General features: G+C 50.4%; 3 protein-coding genes across 3 annotated transcripts; 2 read left to right on the plus strand and 1 right to left on the minus strand.

Annotated features, from left to right (window-relative positions):
* The first annotated feature begins 200 nt into the window (after nt 1-200).
* LOC143219700 (uncharacterized) lies at nt 201-1,022 on the plus strand. Its single transcript, XM_076445571.1, has one exon. The coding sequence runs from the start codon at nt 201-203 to the stop codon at nt 1,020-1,022; it is 822 nt and encodes a 273-aa protein (XP_076301686.1).
* Nucleotides 1,023-1,619: 597 nt separating this feature from the next.
* On the minus strand, nt 1,620-3,109 carry LOC143219701 (histone-lysine N-methyltransferase SETMAR-like). Its single transcript, XM_076445572.1, has 5 exons — nt 2,666-3,109; nt 2,340-2,536; nt 1,827-1,992; nt 1,744-1,752; nt 1,620-1,679 (listed from the first exon to the last, which is right to left on the minus strand). The coding sequence occupies exons 1-5, from the start codon at nt 3,107-3,109 to the stop codon at nt 1,620-1,622; spliced, it is 876 nt and encodes a 291-aa protein (XP_076301687.1).
* Nucleotides 3,110-6,131: 3,022 nt separating this feature from the next.
* Nucleotides 6,132-7,898, plus strand: LOC143219702 (uncharacterized). Its single transcript, XM_076445573.1, has 3 exons — nt 6,132-6,691; nt 6,733-6,829; nt 6,933-7,898. Exons 1-3 carry the CDS (start codon nt 6,132-6,134, stop codon nt 7,896-7,898), a joined length of 1,623 nt encoding a protein of 540 aa, XP_076301688.1.
* Nucleotides 7,899-19,424: the final 11,526 nt, after the last annotated feature.

The following is a 19,424-nucleotide window of genomic DNA, read 5'->3' on the forward strand; positions in this document are numbered from 1 at the left end:
ACATAGAGGATGCCACGAACAAAGCCATCAAAGTGATGGCGGCGCTAAGCAGCCTTATGCTAAATAGGATAAGGACATCTCAAAAAGCGAGAAAGATGTATTATATGACGATGGAGTCCATTGTTCTATATGGAGCTCCTATCTGAAGCGATACAGCAGGGAAAGTATTTTCAACTAACGCCTTAAGAAGGACCCAGAGGATGGGTCTCGCAAGGGTAGCATCCGCGTACAAGACGGTCCCAGTGGACACGCTCTGTGTCCTGACAGGAATCCCGCCCTGGGACTTGAAAGCGGAGGAGAGAAAGCTTCTGTTTAACTTGGAAAATCGTATCATGAACTTTCGGCACGAGACGTCTGTAAGGGATAGAATGACGTTGACAAGAAGAAGAAGACAGTGGACAGAGGATGAAAGTGAAGAAGATGAGGAGGAGGTAAGAACAACACTAGAGGAATACATCGACTGGAGGAACATCCAAGGAGACCTGGCGACAGGAGAAGATGAAACAACAGAGAGGAAGAAAATTAAAAAGGAGCTTAAAGAGGCGGCGAAGAAGAGAGCATTAGTGAAATGGCAGGAGAAATGGGATGGGGCCACAGTCGGAAGGATAACACACGAAATCATCCCAAACATTCAAGAGTGGACAGACCGAAACCACGGAGACTTAGATTTTTATGTAACTCAAGCACTTACGGGTCATGGTGTATTTAATACTTTCAGACAAAGAATCGGAAGGACACAAAATGCAGCATGCTGGTACCACCCAGGAGTTGTTGATGACCCGGAGCACACGTTTGTGCTGTGCCAACAATGGGAAGAGGAGAGATGCAGACTGTTGGATACACTGGGATCAATAGAAAGAGAACTTTCAATGAAAAAAATAGTAAAGGAAATGCTCCGCAACGATAGAAATTGGAGATCAGCGAGGGGATTCTTTAAAGCTATTCTAGAGAAAAAAGAGAAAGAAGAAAGAAAAAGAGAGAAGGAAAGCAGAGAAGAAGAGGAGCAGGAAGAAAGAAGCTAAGTAGCTTAAATAGTCTAGTAAATATTGAATAGATTCCTGCAGTTTCTTGTCCTACCCACTTTCTGTTCTAGCCTGCCGAGATGAAAGAGGGAGCCGAGGGGGAGTAAGGATCTCGGCTGCGACGAAGGAAGAGGAGACAAAGTGACTACCCAATCACTCTGAGGAAAAGCTAAATCAGCGGGACCAGGATGCTTGGACAAGAAGCGGCGTTCCCTTCCCCAAGTTGCGGACCAGGGGATCCGGTGCCTCCCCCCGCCTCCATCATCATCATCAACATCATCATCAACAACATCATCACCCCCCACTCCTCCCGGATTCGAGGTAAGGCGACGGAGGGTGCAAAGACAAGGAGAAGCAGCGAAAAAGAAAAAGAGGAATAATAATAACAAAAATTAGATAGTAAGCGAAGCCGGAGTAGTATATAATATACTGTATATAGTAGTAAACCGAGGTTAAGTAATTTAGGAAAGAGGCAATTAATTGTAAAACACTTTTCACACGCATAATAGATTTATTGATTGGGTTAGTACATAATGATAAGAATAATGTGTACAATTATGATATAGGTAAGAGCTGAGAGGAAAAACGTATAGAACGCTAAGCATAGATATCCTTAGATGATGTCCGAGCGAGGGTGCAGACAAAAGACATGTGAACCTGAAACAGAAAGAAAGCTAATTGAAATTAAAGAGTTAACTGTGGTATCCAGGAAATTTTGAGCCTTGGGAACCTGAAACAGAAAGAAAACGAATTTAAATTAAATAGGTAATGGCGGTGGACAGGAAATTTTCGAGCGGTTGTCACCAGGAAAGTCTGGGGACTGAGCACTATATGGTAATATAAGAAGGTGTCCACGAACTTTTCTTGCGGTTCCCGTGGGGAAAGTCCGTGGACTCCGTAAGCGAGGTAGCCGTTATTAGACCGGAGTTCCAGTCCGAAAGGAATAGCGAAGGCTATAGACCCAGTTATGCTGTGGTTCAGTTATTTTGGTTAAATGTATAGAAGATACGAGATAATGAGGTGGCATAAGCTAGACCAGTGAGTAGGAAAAGTAAGATAGAAGGTAGTAGTAGGTACATAACGGTTGAACACATTCTAAGCTTTTAAGTTTATTAAGTACAAGTAACATAATGTCAATAATAAGTATGGTCAAAGGAGACACGTGCTCCTTCTAGAGAGATGCAGGCCTCCCAGCGATGGGGAAGTTCCTGCATCCTCTGGGAAAAATAAGTGGGAGATAAACTTTGTAAAAATTGAAAAAAATGAGTTTGTACGTCTCCTACATGGGGGGCACCCATACGAGATGCTAAGCGATACTTATCGAAGCCGCGAAATAGCGAATAGTCACAGGGCGAGAGATCAGGAGAGTGAGGTGGGTGGGGTAAAACCTTCACCCCGCCCTCCTGATAGCTCGCCCGTGCGATAGAAGAAATATGTGGCTGTGCCATATCTTGTAATAACAGAGGCTTTTTAGGTTTTCTGACTTTTTTAGTTATTTTGGATCGGACACGCTTCTGATAAAGCGATTTATAAGTGCGTAAGGCGTCCTTGAATAAGGAGGCATGTATTTCTCCTGTCAAATGAGTGCCAGGTTCGGTAAAATGACAAAGTAGCAAACCCCCCATACACCACCACACGCTGACCTGCTGGCGCAATTGGGGTAGAGGAGTAGTGGGAGCGGGATTCACTCTATTGGAAGGGTTACGAGGCGACCAAAACGCAGGTGGGCGAGGGTCCTCGTAAACCAACCATCTCTCGTCGCATGTAATTATTCGGCTCAGAAAGGTGGAGTCCCGTTGATTGCGTAAGAGGAGCTCAACGCAGTTCTCGACGCGCAGATCACGACTCTCATCGGTAGGGGTAAAAACGTACCCGATAGTACGAAGTTTACTATAATTTAGACGGCGTAAACGCTCCGAAATTGTTGTAGTGCTAACAGCGAATAGCTGAGAAAGAGCCTTTAGACTCAAATGTGGTGACTGTTTAACTACTGACAGGAGACGATTATCATCGAGCTGAACAGGAGGGCGGCCGCTCCTAGGGGCATCTCCCATCTCGGTCCGTCCTACGGCAAACTGACCATACATCTTGTATACCTGCGACCGAGATACGACGGTTCCATAGGCCCGAGTTATCTGCGCGAGGGCGGATGAGGCGGGGACGTCGGTTGCATACAGCAGACGTATGATATGTCGGATGCGATCACGAGATAAGTCGGTACGTGAAGTCTAGGATAAGAATGAAAGATAAAGTTAAAATTAAACGAGAGAACAATCTATATTAGAGATATAATGCATACCTGTGGCGAGTGGGAACAAGAAGCTCCCGATGATGGCCCCGGTCGCGACATCCTGGCAACTGGTAGACAGATAGCTGTAAAATAAAGAAATAACATTGTTAGAACATTTTGGAATAAATTAAAAAGAATCAACATACAGAAAAGATTAAAACATGGAATGAAAGAAGGTACATACAGTATAGAAGAGCCAATTGTAAAAGGGGTTTGATTGTTCCCGAGTTTGCAGTAACTAAGAGACAGAGACAATATAGAGAGAAGCAGAAGTAAGAACTCAGATGAGTTAGACGGGCGAAATACAGTAACGAGATAGAGACTATAGAGCATCAAGCTATAATTCAAACAGTGAGGCAGACTCGGAATCAATCAATCAGCACCTTACACCCACGAGACAGTAAGAATGGATGTACCTTTATATAAAGAATCGAAAAACAGTAGTGTAGACTGAGACACGATAGGCAGGGTAAAACGTTTGCTCAGCAAAAATAGAGTGTGAAGGAGTACTTTAACTAAGCTGGAATCGACCTCGTGTTGTAAACATGACGTGGCTTCGTGGTATCTCTAGACACCACGAGGTAGCGAGTATGTAGAGGCCGATCTCCGAAAAGCGCGACAACAGTCTCAGTCTAGTAAATACTTATAGTATTCTTTTAATATAGGAATGGAAGCAGAACGGTAATAAAGGTCGCCCACAAACCGACCGAAAATTAAAATGGTAAATAAGACAAACCGTTGTAGGTGACAAAGGAAGAACGAGAGTTAGCTCGGGAGGGGGAGCCCTCTCGACCTTCCAACGTCGCTTCGAATCGGAGGTGACTCAGAAGGTTTTAGATAGCCGTTGAGTAATCTCGAAATCAAAACTGTATAGAGAATTAATAAAACAAAGAGGCTTTCCACTGTAGGTGGAAGATAAATAGGAGGTGTAGGATAGGAGACTTTTGCAAAATAATAACGTGGCTGTAGAGGAATAGCTAAGAAAGCTATTTCTGTAGATAGTGGCAGGAAGGAATAAGTTTAGCTAACAAAAAGTTTTTAGCGGGCCTTCTGAAAAAGTGGATAAAATTCGAAAGAGGCTTACACAGCTTGGTTACGTGATTCGCGGATTTTAAAAAGCGTAAGAGAATGGAAACGGACGATGCTCGGAACTACCGGTAACCCATTAACGCTGAGACTCCACCCGGGTTTGCGAATTTAGTTATTCCTATGTTTCGGTGCGATCAGCAGAATATCCTGAATGAGAAAAATAAAAATAAGAGAGTTAGGTCACCTCAGGAAGATCAGAGAGGAGCCGTAGGACCTCCCCATTACTCTAGCGAATCCGAAGCGGGAGGTAAGCCAGATCCTTACTCAATCTTCGGCGCGAAAAAGAGTAAGAGAGAAGGACAGGAACGGCCAGGGGTTAGGATGAATACTGAAGATACAGAAATAGTTGATATTATAGAAGAAGAAGAAAAAGAAAATTTAGAACAGATTAGGGATCTGACCAAGATTCTAGATAAGGCAAAAACTTTTGTGAAAGAGGCACTGTCGAAAATTAGAGTAGGAGATGTAGAAGGGTTAGAACGGGCGAAGTATAGAACGCTTCAGATAGATAGATACATCGGTGATGCGTTGAGGCGAGTAAGAAGCATTGAACATCTATCTGAAAAAATCTCTTTGAGAAAAGAAATACGGTGGAAAGACAACAGTATGCAGATTACTCCGCGAACCGCTAAAATCTTAGATAGCGAATATAGAAAATCAGTATCGAAGACAGGGCAGGAAAGCAGGGAAAAAGGCACAGAGATAATCAGTAAGGGGAAAAATGAAAAGGAGGTTAATACAGTTGCCAGGGCGGGTAGAATCAGGAAAGAGGAAGGTAATATCACCGAGACTGGAAACGACGACGAAACGGACGACCAGAAGGAAGGGACAGAGAAAGGATTTAGGGTGGTGACAAGAAAGAAAAGAGTTTAAAAAACCACGGAACAGGAGGAAGAAACAATTAAGAAGAATGAAGATGAGGCGAAGAGGAAGCTGAAGAGGATCCCGCCGCCTCCGAAATCAGAGGCAATCATTGTAAAGGCTTCGGAGAAGTTTACGTACGCCGACCTTTTCAAGAAATTGAAAAAAGACGCCTCTGACAAGATGGAGGGCATCCAGACGGTCAGGCGCTCGAGGGGAGGCGACCTAATCATAGAGATGCAGAAGGCAGCGAGCTCTGTGGCTATGGAACAGCTGGTGAGGAACACCCTAGGAGAAGATGGAGCGGTGAGAAAACTCGCGCCCAGAATCGCACTCGAGATAAAGGACCTCGACCCTACAATCGAGAAAGAGGATATCCGAACCGCCCTTGCTAAAAAACTGGATCTTGGTCAACTAGCCGAATCGGAAATCGAGGTAAAGACGCTCCGCTTTGGATACGCGGGCAATAAGACCGCTATTGTTTCTCTTCCTTCCGAAACGGCAAGCAAACTGGTTGAGGAAAGTAAAATAAAGATAGGTTTTACGTACTGTAGAATTAACAAGACCGCGAATCTAATAAGATGTTTTAAATGCCACGATTTCGGCAATATGTCGTACACATGTCAAGTGAAATTAAACTCGAAGGTCCTCTGCAGAAGATGTGGCACTGAAGGCCACCAAATAAACGACTGCAAGGCTACTAGGAGATGCGTGCTCTGTACCAGGAAGGGTGTTCCTGCGGCAAACGCGGAACATATCGCGGGAGCCGCAAACAGCCCTCAATATAGAACATACATCGCGGAGATGAATAAGAGGAATCAGGTACCTTCAATCTAAGGATAATACAAATCAATTTAAATCATTGCAGAATGGCCCAATACCTCCTGGAACAAACTGCAATGGACAGGAAAATTGATGTGGTCCTGATATCGGACCCTCTTTCGAACCCAGGGCCCTGGGTATTTGGATCAGGAAGATCGACAGCCATATGGGTAACTGGAGTGAACGGTTTGGGGAGGTTCGAGGATGGAGACAGGGCCGACGTTGACTTTACGACGGTGCGCTTGGGAGATTATACAATCGTAAGTGTTTACCTGTCTCCTAGTACCTCCCTTGACGTTTACTCCAGTAAACTCGATACAATAATGAATTATGTTCGGGAGCAAAAGGCCTTAGGAAGAAAAATCATACTTGGAGGGGACTTCAACGCCCATGCCCCAGTGTGGGACTCTAAAAACCTCAACTCAAGAGGAGCAATACTGCTTGAGGAGCTTCTGAAAGCGGGAATCCATCCGATCAAGCCAGAGGGAGGCCCGACCTTCGAGAGAGCTGCAGGTCAATCATTTATAGACTTTGTGGCCGTTTCAGATTTTACAAGAACAACAGCATACTCGAGGGTCCTGGAGACCAAGACAGCGTCGGATCACCGGTACGTGGAAACATCTTTAAAATCGATTGAAGGTATCGCAGAAAGAAGAAGTTTCCAGCCGAAGTGGAAACCTACACTGAAGACACTGGAGAACGCAAAAAGTGGCTTCGACAGAGCCCCTTGAGGGAAATAATCTGGGTTTCAAAGAGTTTTACAATACGTCGGAGGAAAAAAATTTCTTAGATCTAATTAATCTCGTTTTAGATGAAAACCTGGAAAGAACGAATACGGAAAAAAACAGAATCTTACCTGCATTTGGTGGAATCCGGAATTAACAAGGCTCAGATCCAGATCCCGCAATCTGAAAAGACAGATACAAAGAGGTAGGAAAAAAGAAAAAAGAAGAGTATCAACAGATGAAGATAGAGAGGCCAATGGGAATAATGAAGAAGTAGAAATCCTAAAGATCCTCTACAAAGAGGCAGTAAATACGCTTAAGAAAAAGATCATCGAAGCCAAGGTAGACAAATGGAGCAAGTTATGCGAAGATATAAACATCGACGTATGGGGCAAACCCTACAAGATCATTATGAAAAGCGTGAGTAAATTCTCTCCACCAGCGAATCTATCTCCAGACTTCGCGAAGGAGGTGCTGGAAGGACTTTTTCCAAGGAGGAATTTTCAGGGAGATCAGACGGGACAGAGTACAGGAGGTAATCAACGAGAGGAAGCGGACGAGGAACGTACAGAAACAGAGGACATTCTTCAACACGACTTCGAAAGAATACATGAAGAAGAAGTCCGAGAAGCCGCCAAGAAGATCACGCCAAGGAAAGCAGCCGGCCTCGACGGGATTTCTGCCGAGATAATCAAAACACTAGCTGAACACAGGCCCGACTCTTTTGCGGCCTTGTTCAACGGGATCCTCAGAAGAGGCAGAATCCCGGATAAGTGGAAGACGGCGAGGACGATCCTTCTGAGGAAACCAGGCAAGGGCCCTGACTTGGTATCAGCTTACAGGCCGATTTGCATCATAGACGCCATCGCAAAGCTACTGGAATACTTGCTGAAAGAGAGACTGACGAACTTCTATGGAGTACACCTATACGAAAAAAACCAATTCGGTTTCACAAAAGGTAGATCCACAGTTCATGCAATGATGGAGGTGAGGAAAGCAGTAAGAAGAGGTATAGAGAGGCAAAAATTCTCTACGATGGTTGCTCTAGATATTAAAAACGCGTTCAACTCTCTGAGAAAACATTATTAGAGAAATGAGAGCAAGGAAAACACCAGAATACTTAATCAGGATAATTACTAATTATTTTAAAGGCAGAATGATCCTTTATAGTACTGCGGATGTACAAATCGGCCTGGAAATGGAGATGGGGGTTCCTCAAGGATCCGTCCTCGGCCCTCTTTTCTGGAACATCGTGTATGACGGCCTTCTGAGAAGACCGTGCCAGAGGGGAGTCTCCATCAAGGCGTTCGCGGACGACATCCTCCTAATGGTGGAGGGCCTGCAAGAGGGATCCGAAAAAGGAATAAGCGCATTAGTACGTTAATAGCAGTAAATAGTGGTAGAAAATTCAAATAGTGAAACAGAGTGTACGCAACTTCTACGTTTCGATCTTCGACCTCAAGGCCACACGTGGCGAGCGAACCGTGCGGATTGACGCCACGAGGAAAAAAGGTAAACTTGCGTACACGCTGGTGTTCGAAAAATCCGCCCAGGACTGTTCTAACGAGTTCTAGAAAGTATCGTGGAGATAGGGGAGTGCCAGGGCATAAAATTATTAATTAATTCGTTAACTAGCTGGTTTAGGAGTGCTGTTCAAGTGTGTGACGAATTTCGGACGGACTTTTGGCGTATATTTCGAACCAAAAGACCGTGGAAAGTTTAGCACTAACAGCATAGGAATTTCTACACGAACTTTTGAGTCGAGTTCAACCCAAAAGTTCGTGTAGGAACAGAAAATAGAGACTTCGATACAAAATTTCAGGAGCTAGCCCAGAATTGAAAGGGTTTTTTTTAACAGCGATAAAGATTGTGTGAAATTCTGAATTTTAAATTTTTGAAAAACTTTTGGGACGACAGGTAGTCTTCGGCCCGAAAGTTCGTGTGAAGCTGGATTTAGCAGGAAGTGAGACTTCTAGGTAGTGATAAGTGCGTACGATTAGTTTTAGACCGTTTTTAGGGTTTTAGGTACCGCGAGCGAGTAGTTTGTAAGGTGATAGTTCAGCGAGGCTACGGATGGTGATAAATACATTTAAACAGGCGTATTAGTATGAGAGTTAGGGTAGCGCGAGATAGGTGAGACTGCTGATTAGACTTAACTGCGTGCGTTTAGGGATAACTTTTGTAGGCTATTAAGTAGTACAAGGGAATATTTGTAATGAAAATGTAGATGTAATAGTTACTAATTTAGTAGTTTAGAATAAAGGAGGAAATTTTTTTTTTTTTTTTTTTTAAAGATTAGGTTAGGTTAGGTTAGGTTAGGTTGTGGTAGCTGGGGACCTAGGGATATGGGGCTCTCCAATGGTGACTCTGATCTATTGGAGGGTATGACTACAGTGGTGGTGGTCCATATCCTAAATCCTCTTGCTCCACCTCCACGTGGTGGTCCCTGGGGCACACTGCGGTGTGTGCTAACGGAGCGAGGGGTTACACAGGCACTCCCCGCTCTTTTTACTGCGTGCCTCTCACGCAGAAGGGCAGTGCCGGTGTACTGAGTGAATGTGTATGTACGCATGTGTGTGTGAATGTGGCTGCGGCCGGTGCACGGTGGATATTCCCCGTAGACTAACCAAGGGAGGAGTAGTAGCCTCCCGACCGGGGCTGGGAGATATGTTAGTACCTGACCTCTGTGTGTGGCAACACGCACATGTTTAACGTGGAAGAACCGCTACTTCCAGCTGACTGGAGCCTAGCCGGGGGTTGAAGCCGTGTTAACTGGACGCAGAAATGGAGGATTACCTGGCCAGTATTTCCTCATACCCTGTGCGTTGGGGGGCAAACCAGCGCACCGTCTAGCCTGAAGTTGGAGCAATATCCGGTTCGGATCCGGTGCGCTCCTTCAATAGGGGTGACGTAAAACCTTTAGCATTTTATTTTAACCTTTTGTAGAGTCTTGTTTTCCCATGTCGATAGGCTTGGCCAGCTGACAAGTCGCTTCTCGGCTTCGACATGGTTTAATTAGGGTGCTTTATCGGCGGGGAAGTGCCCCTATGCGCTAGGGGTCCCATGATGGGCGAACCGTCGTTAGATTTAACGAAATTTTGCCATGGAAGGCCTTATTAAAAAAACAAATTGTGGGATGGAGGAGGGAGAGGAGGGGTCTCCCGGTAGGGGGAGACCAAGGACGCGTTCAAGTCCTCGCGTCTTGGTGGAGAGGTACTTAGGGCCTCTTGGCACTGAGGCGACGAAAAAGGACGCGCCGACGACGAGGTCCATTCGGGGTACCTCGGCGTCGAGTATGGAAGGGTCGGTCCGATCCGTCCTGGTGGGGGAGGGAGACGAACCGGGGCCGTCTTTCGGCCCGATGGATGACGATAGGGCGTCGATGAAATCCCAGGCGTCATCGCGGACGTCAGGGAAGCGTCCCGCGTCGTCCATCGTGATGGGGGACTCCGATGAGGAGGGAACGAAGAGGCCCCGCGGCAAGGGCGCGCCCTCCGTACAGGAGCGCCAGCTCGATCTGCGGGACCTTCTCCCCGGCGAAATTGCCGCTGAGGTGGTGGCCGCTGGCCGATTGGTCGAGGCCACCGCCCTCAAAAGCGGCAATCTAAAGGGCACCGCGGTCCGGGCACTTAAGGATGCGGCCCGGCTGGTCGAGGCGGGAATGAGGGAGCTGGTGAGTAGGGGGTGGCAGGGAGCCTCCTCCTCCACTTCCGGTGGTGGTGGCGCCCCCTCGGGAGAGGGTGCGGATAAGTTGCCTGTAGCCCTCTGGGCAAGCGTCCAGGCGGAAAACCGCGCCCTCAGAGGGGAAAACGCTGCGCTGAAGCGCGAGTTGGGGGGTGTTAGAGACACCCTGGCCGTCCTCAAGACGGAGCTGATGGCGGTGAAGCAGCGGCAGGCTGTGCCCATGCCCTTGCCTGGTGCATCTCCGCTGCCGCTCCACCCCGGGGCGGTTGACCCCCCGGATAAGGCGCCGCTGCCCTCTTCGTCGGGGCCGGCGCCGACCAGGGAGGCGGTCCTTCTGGCCCGTATCGGGGCCCTCATGGACGCCAAAATAATGGCGCTCCGCGAGGAGTTCCGTTCGGTGTCCGGGGACCGCTACCCCCCATCGACGGCGGGGACCCGCTCAAAGATCCCTGCCCCGTCTTCTTCTCCCGATGGTCCCCGGCCCCTCGACTTTGTCCCTCCTGTTGGGGGACCGGAGGAGGAGACGACGACGAAGAAGAAGAAGAAGAAGAAGGGGAAGAAGAAGAAGGGGGGACAGGGGGATGCCAAGGCCTCCCCCACCCCCCTGAGCACTCGTGAAGGTGCACCGCTGCCCCCTAAGGAGGGAACTTGGTCAAAGGTGGTGGGGAGAAAGGAGAGGCGGAAGGCCAAGGCCACATCCGCCCAATCCGCGGCTCCCGCCCCTAAGGGCGGGACTGGGCATGCGACGAAGGCGCCTCCTCGAGTAGCGGCCCCTCCCCGTTCCGCAGCAGTGACGATCACCGTCCCGGAGGGGAGTAAGGCCACCTATGAGGAGGCCATACGCAGGGCTCGTCAGGGCGTCGATCTCGGCGCCCTGGGTATCGAGACCCTGCAGTGGAAGCGGGCAGTCACCGGGGGCCTGATCATTCAGGTATCCGGTGCCGATGGGGGCGCGAAGGCGGATGCCCTCGCCGCCGGGATGACTTCGGCTCTGAGGGGTATGGAGGTGAGGGTCGCCAGGCCCGTCAAAAAGGCGGAGTTCCGTCTGACCGGCCTGGACCTCTCGGTAACTCCTCAGGAGGTAGTCGGGGCGGTGGCGAGAGCCGGGGGCTGCACCCCCGAGTCCGTGAAGGTCGGGACCATCAAGATCCCGACCGGAGGACTCGGCACCATTTGGGTGCAGTGCCCGGCAGTGGCGGCCTTGGCCATTGAAAAGGCCAAAACCGTAAGGGTGGGATGGACCCTCGCGCGGGTGGTCGTCTTGGCCGCCCGCCCGTTGCAGTGTTTCCGCTGTCTCGCCCTCGGGCATGTGAGGCAGCGGTGTACCGCGGAAGTAGACCGGAGCGGCCACTGCTACCGGTGCGGCGATCCGTCCCACCGTGCAGCCGCTTGCCAGTCCGCCCCCCGCTGCGTAGTGTGCGCGGGGGCGGGCAGGCCCGCGAATCATAAAGCGGGGAGCAAGGCGTGCTCCCCGCCTTCGAAAAAGAAGGGGTCCAAGGGGGGCGGCGGTGTGGCGCCGTCCTCCAAGGACAAGGACATGGAGGTGGAGCCGACTCAGGGCGTAGGGGAGAACTCTGCTTCCCCAGCCGTCAATGAGTCGGCTGGGACGGGAGTATCCGCGTGCTCAACGTAATGGCTACTACGGCTCGCGGATGTTCCCAGGTGGTTCTTCAGGCCAACCTCAATAATTGCCGCCGGGCACAGGACCTGATGGTCCAACGCCTGGCGGAGCTCGAGGTTGGCCTGGCAGTTGCCGCGGAGCCCTACGAACTCCCTGACCATCCACAATGGTTCGGGGATCTGGAGGCTTCCGTGGCGATTTGGGTTCGCCAGTCGGCGAGGTTGCCCCCTTTCTCCGGGGTCGAACGGAGTCGGGGGGCGGTGTTGGTTAAGTGGGGAAGACTGCTAGTCGCCGGGTGCTACTGTTCGCCGAATTGTGGCTCCGCCGAATTCGAGGCGTATTTGGACCGGTTGAGGGACATGGTGACCCCTCATTTAACCGGTCCGGTGTTGGTCCTGGGGGACCTCAACGCGCGTTCTACCAGTTGGGGCAACCCCAGGACGGAGCCTCGAGGCGGAATCCTAGAGGACTGGATGGAGGGGCTGGAGCTCCGGCTGCTAAACCGGGGCTCCGTGCCGACGTGCGTGAGGTGGAATGGTTGGTCGGTAGTGGACGTTTCACTCGCGACCGCTTCCGCCTCGCGCCGAGTGTCAAATTGGCGGGTCTGGGAGGGGGAAACCCTCTCGGACCACAGCTACGTCATGATGGACGTGGCTGTGGATTCGGACCCGCCGGCGGACACACCCCTCCTCCGGCGAAGTAGCGCCCTTTCGGCGCCCAGATGGGCGACGAAGCGGCTAGACGGGGACCTGCTGAGGGCCGTGATTATCGGCTCCGCCTGGCCTCCGGCCAGGGAGCGCGGACCAGAAGAGGGGGCGGCATGGTTCCGGGGCGCGTTGCAGATCATCTGCGACGCAGCGATGCCCCGGGTTAGAGCCTGCCCCCCGCGAAAGTCCGTGTACTGGTGGTCGGGCGAGTTGGCCGAGCTTCGCAGCTTAGCCGGTCAAGCCCGCCGCCGGTACGTCCGTGCTCGGCGCCGCCATTTCCTCGGCGGCGACTCGGAGTCGACGGTGTACGGGCTGTACAGGGAGTACAGATCGTACGCCGAGGCCCTCAAGCACGCGATTACCGCGGCCAAGGCCAAGGCCTGGAGCGAGCTCTTGCTTACGCTCCGCGACGATCCGTGGGGGCGCCCATATAGAATGGTGCTTGGGAAGCTCCGTCCCAGGGCGCCCCCTGTCGCGGAGACGATGGAAGCGGAGTTCCTGGGGCGCGTCGTTGACACCCTCTTCCCCCCCAATAATAATGGTGGTGAGGGGAGTGGTGAGCGCGCCCCGGTGCCGGCCAATGATTGGTCGGACGAACTCCGGGTCTCCGATTGGGAGCTCGACCAGGCCATCCAGGAGCGCCGGGCTAGGGGCAAGAAAGCCCCCGGCCCCGATGGCGTTCCTGGCGGTATAATGGCCTCGGCGCTAAAGGCCCTCGCCCCGGCTTACAGGAGCATCTTGGATGCGTGCCTGAGTCGGGGAGTCTTCCCCAAGTGTTGGAAGGAGGCGATACCACAAGGATGGTAAGCCCGCAGAGTCTCCCTCTGCTTACCGGCCGATATGTTTACTCGACGAGGCGGGAAAGCTGTTCGAAAGAATAATTGCCACCCGCCTCCGAGAGCACCTTTCGCGGAGTGATCCCGGGTTGAGCGACGGACAGTTTGGGTTCCGGAGGGGGCGCTCAACGATAGATGCGTTGGCGCATCTGCGCCTCCTCCGGGACAGTGCCGTCGCTCGGGACAGGGTGTTGATCGCCGTGTCATTGGACATCTCCAATGCGTTCAACGCCCTGCCCTGGAAGGAGATAGAGGACGCCCTAGAGCATTTCCGGGTTCCCCTCTATCTCCGGGAAGTGCTCCGGGACTACCTCCGCGAGAGGGAGGTGTATATTGCCGGCCGGTATGGGGCGTACCTGAGGGAGATATGCCGCGGGGTTCCACAGGGGTCGATCCTCGGACCGCTCCTGTGGATCCTAGCATTCGACGCGGTTCTGCGGGTCTCCCTCTCCCCCGGCACGGGTGTCATATGCTATGCGGACGACACCCTGCCCTACGCCGAGGGGAGGAGCTGGGAGGAGGCGGGACGCCTCATCGAGTCCGCCCTGGACTGCGTGGTTGGACGGATCCGGGGGATGGGGCTTGTCGTGGCCGCCGCAAAGACCGAGGCCATATGGTTGTACCAACCATCTCGGACGCGGCGGCCGCCCCAAGGCTTCCGGATCCGGGTCGTGGATACCCTCGTCGAGGTCGGGCCAACATGAAGTATCTGGGCCTGACCATCGACGGTCGCTGGCGTTTCGAAGAGCATTTCGAACTCCTGGCCCCCCGACTCGAAAAGACAGCGACCGCGCTTTCGCGGTTGCTGCCCAATATCGGGGGGCCGCAGTTGAGTGTACGCCGCCTCTACATAGGAGTGGTGCGGAGCATTGCCCTGTATGGGGCACCCGTGTGGCACCGCTCGCTTGAGGCCAGCCGACGCAGCGTCGCGCACTTGGAGAGAGTGCGGCGTCGGCTGTCCCTGCGGGCCATACGGGGATACCGCACCGTCTCGACAGAGGTGGCGGGCCTCCTGGCCGTGGTTCCTCCCTTCCAGCTGGTGGCGGCGGAGCGGGCGATGGTTTACCGGATCGCCTGCGAATCCCGCCGCCCCCCTGGGGAGGAGCTGACGGCCGCGGAAGAGGAGCAGTTCGAAGTGCGGAGACGCCAGGCCCGTGCGGACGTGTTCGAGCGATGGAGACGCATGCTTGCGTCCTCGACGCGTCCGACAGTTCGGGCCCTCCTGCCCACGTTCGATACATGGTGCGAGAGGCGAGTGGGGTTGACCTTCCGCCTCACGCAGGTGCTCACCGGACACGGTTGTTTCGGTGAGTATCTGGTAAGGATGGGGCGGGAGCCAGCGGCGCAGTGCCACCACTGCGGCGAGGAGGTGGACACGGCGCAACATACACTCGAGGAGTGTCCGGCTTGGGCCGGACCGCGCCGTGTCGTTAGAACCGCGGTGGAAGGGTGGGACCTCTCGCTCCCGGTCTTGGTCGACCACTTGACCGGGAGCCAGAGGTCGTGGAAAGGGGTCGCCTCCTTCTGCGAGACAGTAATGTCCCAGAAGGAGGAGGCCGAGCGGGCCCGGGAAAGAGACCCGGGCTCCGCGAGGAGGAGGATGGCGCGGGGACGTCCCGCGCCGTCGTGCGACGTCCGCCCCCTCAGGGAGAGGTGGGAGGGCGTCGGGGTCAGGTAATGCGGCGCGCGGGACGTTTCCACGCGACGCAGCGGGTCCTCCGAGTGGGGTGACGGGGACTGGGGGGAGGGTGCTGGGAATGTTCCCCTCTCCGCGTCAACTTATGCCTCCCCCTCCCGGGAGGGCTGGGGTTCCGTTGGCGGTGCGGGGTGTTCGCGCCCCGCGCCGTCGTGTACCCCCGCGTAGGGGGGCAGTGGATGGAGGGGCCGGGGTAGTGAGCTGACCCCGGTCCCCGGGGGGAGTTAAACTCCCCCCGAGTTGGCCCTGCACTCTGAGTCGTTAGTGCAGGGGTGCCGGCCACCCCGCGGACGCTAGTTCCGTGGGATGGCGCGTGGGGGTGGGTTGGGGAGGGTCGGGGCTTCCGGATGCGCCTCCGACGACCCTCTCTTGCCGGTGTCGGCGCCTTCCTGCCTTGCCCGGTCGAGGATCCTCGGGTCCACCGCTCGAGCAGGGCAGAAAGGCTCCGGGAGCTGTGGGTGGACCGAGCTGGGGCTCGGGAAGCCCAATCCGAAGGCTCCAGGGATGGGGACACCGGGCGGGTCCCTCCGCCCGGGGTCCGGTTAGAGTAGGCATGGGGGGAGCTAACCCCTCCCCTCGGGATGCATGTGAGCTGGGAAGTGTCCTGTTGAATACTCGCATGATCCAGGCACTCCCGATGTAGCTTAGGGCGGGCGTGTGGTTTTAGTGGGTACTCTGGGGGAGGGGATTGGCGAGCCTTGTTGGCTCGGCGACCCCCTCCTCGAGGGAGCCCCACATAACCCCGGCTCCCTCCAGGGGGGTCGGGGTTTGCGTAACGCATTTCTTCACGATAAAAAAAAAAAAAGGTTAGAACCAGTGCGGAGGGAACAGTGCATAACATCGCGTCGTAGCGCTCTATACGGCAACAGTTCGGAAAGGGACACAGGGACAATCACACAGCTAAGACTACCGGTGACAGACTAGAATGAGCAATAGAAAACCACTCTTTAAAAAAAAAGAAAAAAAATCCAACTATAGTAAGGTAGGAAAAATAAGAAATACATAACAACGTAGGGTTGATCGTAAACCATCTCAAAGCGGTATACGGAATTTAATAGAAAAAGAAAAGTCATCTACAGTATAAAATGTCTCCGGGAGTCTAATGTAATGTCCGCGCAGCGGCACCTGAAACACATAAAAAGATTCAATTGCTTTATTGAAAATAGTACTGTCTGTAAGAGTTGAGTGAATTTACATGGAATTAATACTATTTGAAAGGAGAAATATAACTTATAAAATTTAAGTAAATCCATATGGGATCAGTATTATTTGAAAGGAGTAATGCCACATATAAAGTTTGATTGAATCTATATAGAATTAATGTTGCTTGGAGTAATATACTATGCAGAATCCTGTTAAATTTATACAGGATCATTTGTTACTTGGGAGGAGTAATATAATTTGCAAAATTCAATTAAGATTCATACAGAATCAGTGTTATTTGAGAGGATTAATGATATTTATAAAATATTGAATGAATTTATGTAGAATTAATATTATTCGAGAGCAGTGGTATAATTTGTAAAATCCAAGTAAAGTTAATATTATTTGAGAAGAAAGGAGAGGATTTAACACAGTGTTAAATGGTTATTCCTTATAGTAAATTATCACATGGGAAAGCGATACGTACCAAAAATATATAAAAAAAAAAAAAAGTTCCAAAAATATAGCTGGGCTCGATGAGTGGTTTATCTGTGATTCAGACGTGCCGTTGGACTGTCCATGTGGATTCTTGGAATGTGAGACATCTGAAACACATGGAAATGTTCAATTGCTTCATTGAGAAATAATATCGTGTGCAGGATTTAAGTGAATTTATATGGAAATAATATTATATTCGGGAGAAGAAATATAATTTGTAAAATCTGTGTAAATCTATATGGGATCAATACTATTTGAGAGGAGTAACGCTACATATAAAGTTTGATTAAATTTATATAGAATTAATATTACTTGAAGTAGTGTAGTCTGTGGAATTCAGCTGGATTTGCATGGGATCAGTGTTATTTGGGAGGAGTTACGTAATTTGCAAAATTCAATTAAATTTATACAGAACCAGTGGTATTGGAGTGGATTAATGATATTTATAAAATCTGAGTGAATTTATATAGAACTAAAATTATTTGAGAGCAGTAGTATAATGTGTAAAAATCAAGTAAATTTAATATTATTCGAGAAAAGAGAGAGGAGAGGACTAACACGGTATTAAATGGATATTCTCTATAGTAAATTATCCCATTGGAAAGCGATACGTACCAAAAATATAAATTTCAATATAACTGGGCTCGATGAGTGGTTTATCTGTGATTCAGACGTGCCGTTGGGCCGTACGCATGGATTCTTGGACTGTGAGACATCTGAAACACATAGAAATGTTTGATTGTCGCTGGCAGTGCCAAATAGCTATTCTTGGCAATAAATTATTTCACTAGAAAAAGCGGTACGTACCAAAGACATAAATTTCAGTCTCAATAATGTAAACCGAGCTCGGTGGGTCGTTTATACACAATTCAGGCGTATCGTTGGATTATCCGCGTCGATCCATCGACTGCGCGTCATCTGAGACACGTGGAAATGTTTGATTGTCGTTGGCAGTGCTAAATTGCTATTCTCTATAATAAATTACTTTACTAGAAATGTGCTACATACCAAGAATATAAATTTCAATTTCAACAATGCAAACCGGGCTCGATGGATCGTTTATCTACAATTCAGACGTGTCATTGAACGATTCAGGCAGACTCTTCGATTGTTCGGTATCTGAAACATATGGGAAATGTTTAATTGCAGTCGACAGTGTTAAAAGAGACATAGTACAGATATAACGAATAAAATAATTATCAGCTATACTAATTGACTAAAGAAAGAGTGCTACGTACCAAAATAGAACTTTCTATAACGCAGCGTAGGAACAATGAATGGCCATTTCTCACTGAGACGTATCTTGAGCTATCCGCATGGATTGTTTACACCATAAGGCTCCTGAAACGGACAACAGTTGAGCAAATACAGTCAACTAAACAAAACTAAAATAGCTACCTGTCACAAGAACACAGTTTGCATGGACACATATAAACTCTGACAGGTAAACTAAACCCACGAGTCTCAGTGCGATTTCACCTGCACCGCAGGCAAATCCCTCACATCCCACCGAGCCGTTTGCATATTTCGACTGTAACCTAGCTAACAAACTATCTGCCTTGTGACAAATCATACATATATCAGAGTTGACAGATGAATAAACAATTAACGTACCTCGTGGCCAAAGGTGCTGCAGGAAGTTCATAATCGATCAGCAAAATGCGGGGCACCAATCATTGTTAATTACGCGATTTACTAGGAACGAAATGGCTTCCGTTTCCGGTTGTGTGAGAGATTGTGGTAGGTAATTAGCTGTGCGTGATTTTGGTGTGTTAGAGTGGAGTGGAAAGAAGTGCGAGTGCTGAAAACTGCTGAGAGGGGTTAGGAGGACTAGGGATAGGTGGGAGAGAAAGGGATAAGGGTGTGGGAGTGAGAGAAAAAGGAATAGGAAAGGGATAAGTGAACGGAGAGTGTACGTTAGGTTTGCGTGGAGATAGACAGGTGGGCGCGGGACAAGAGAGTAGGAGGAAGGTGGCGCGATCTGGAGAGAGAAAAGTAAAATAGGTGACAGGTAGAGTAAGAAGCGGGAACTTTTGAAAAGAAGTAAGAGGGAAAAAGTTGAAAGTGTAGGAAAATGGGCGAGAGAAGAGGGGTAGAAAAGGGGATAGAGAGGGAGGAAGCGAAGGGTAGATTGGGGATGATTATGAGGGATGGTAATATAGAGCAGTGGTTCAGCTCAGAAAGTGTGGACTCCGTGGGGAGGAAAAGGGGGTTTGAGAACGTAGAGGAAGGGGGGGAGGATGTTAACGCAATTTTTTAAAAAAGCGATAATACGAGGAGGTCTCCGCAAAAAGATAACAGGGGTGAGGGAGGAAATTATAAAGAAATGGAAGAAATGTTTAGAGGGTTAATGGGGGAGGTGAGGAGGATAAGGGATGAGATGAGGGGGGAAAGCGAGGAAGGGAAATTGTTAATAGATGAATGGAGGAG

Source organism: Lasioglossum baleicum, unplaced genomic scaffold (assembly GCF_051020765.1).
Source record: "Lasioglossum baleicum unplaced genomic scaffold, iyLasBale1 scaffold0059, whole genome shotgun sequence".
NCBI lineage: Eukaryota > Metazoa > Arthropoda > Insecta > Hymenoptera > Halictidae > Lasioglossum > Lasioglossum baleicum.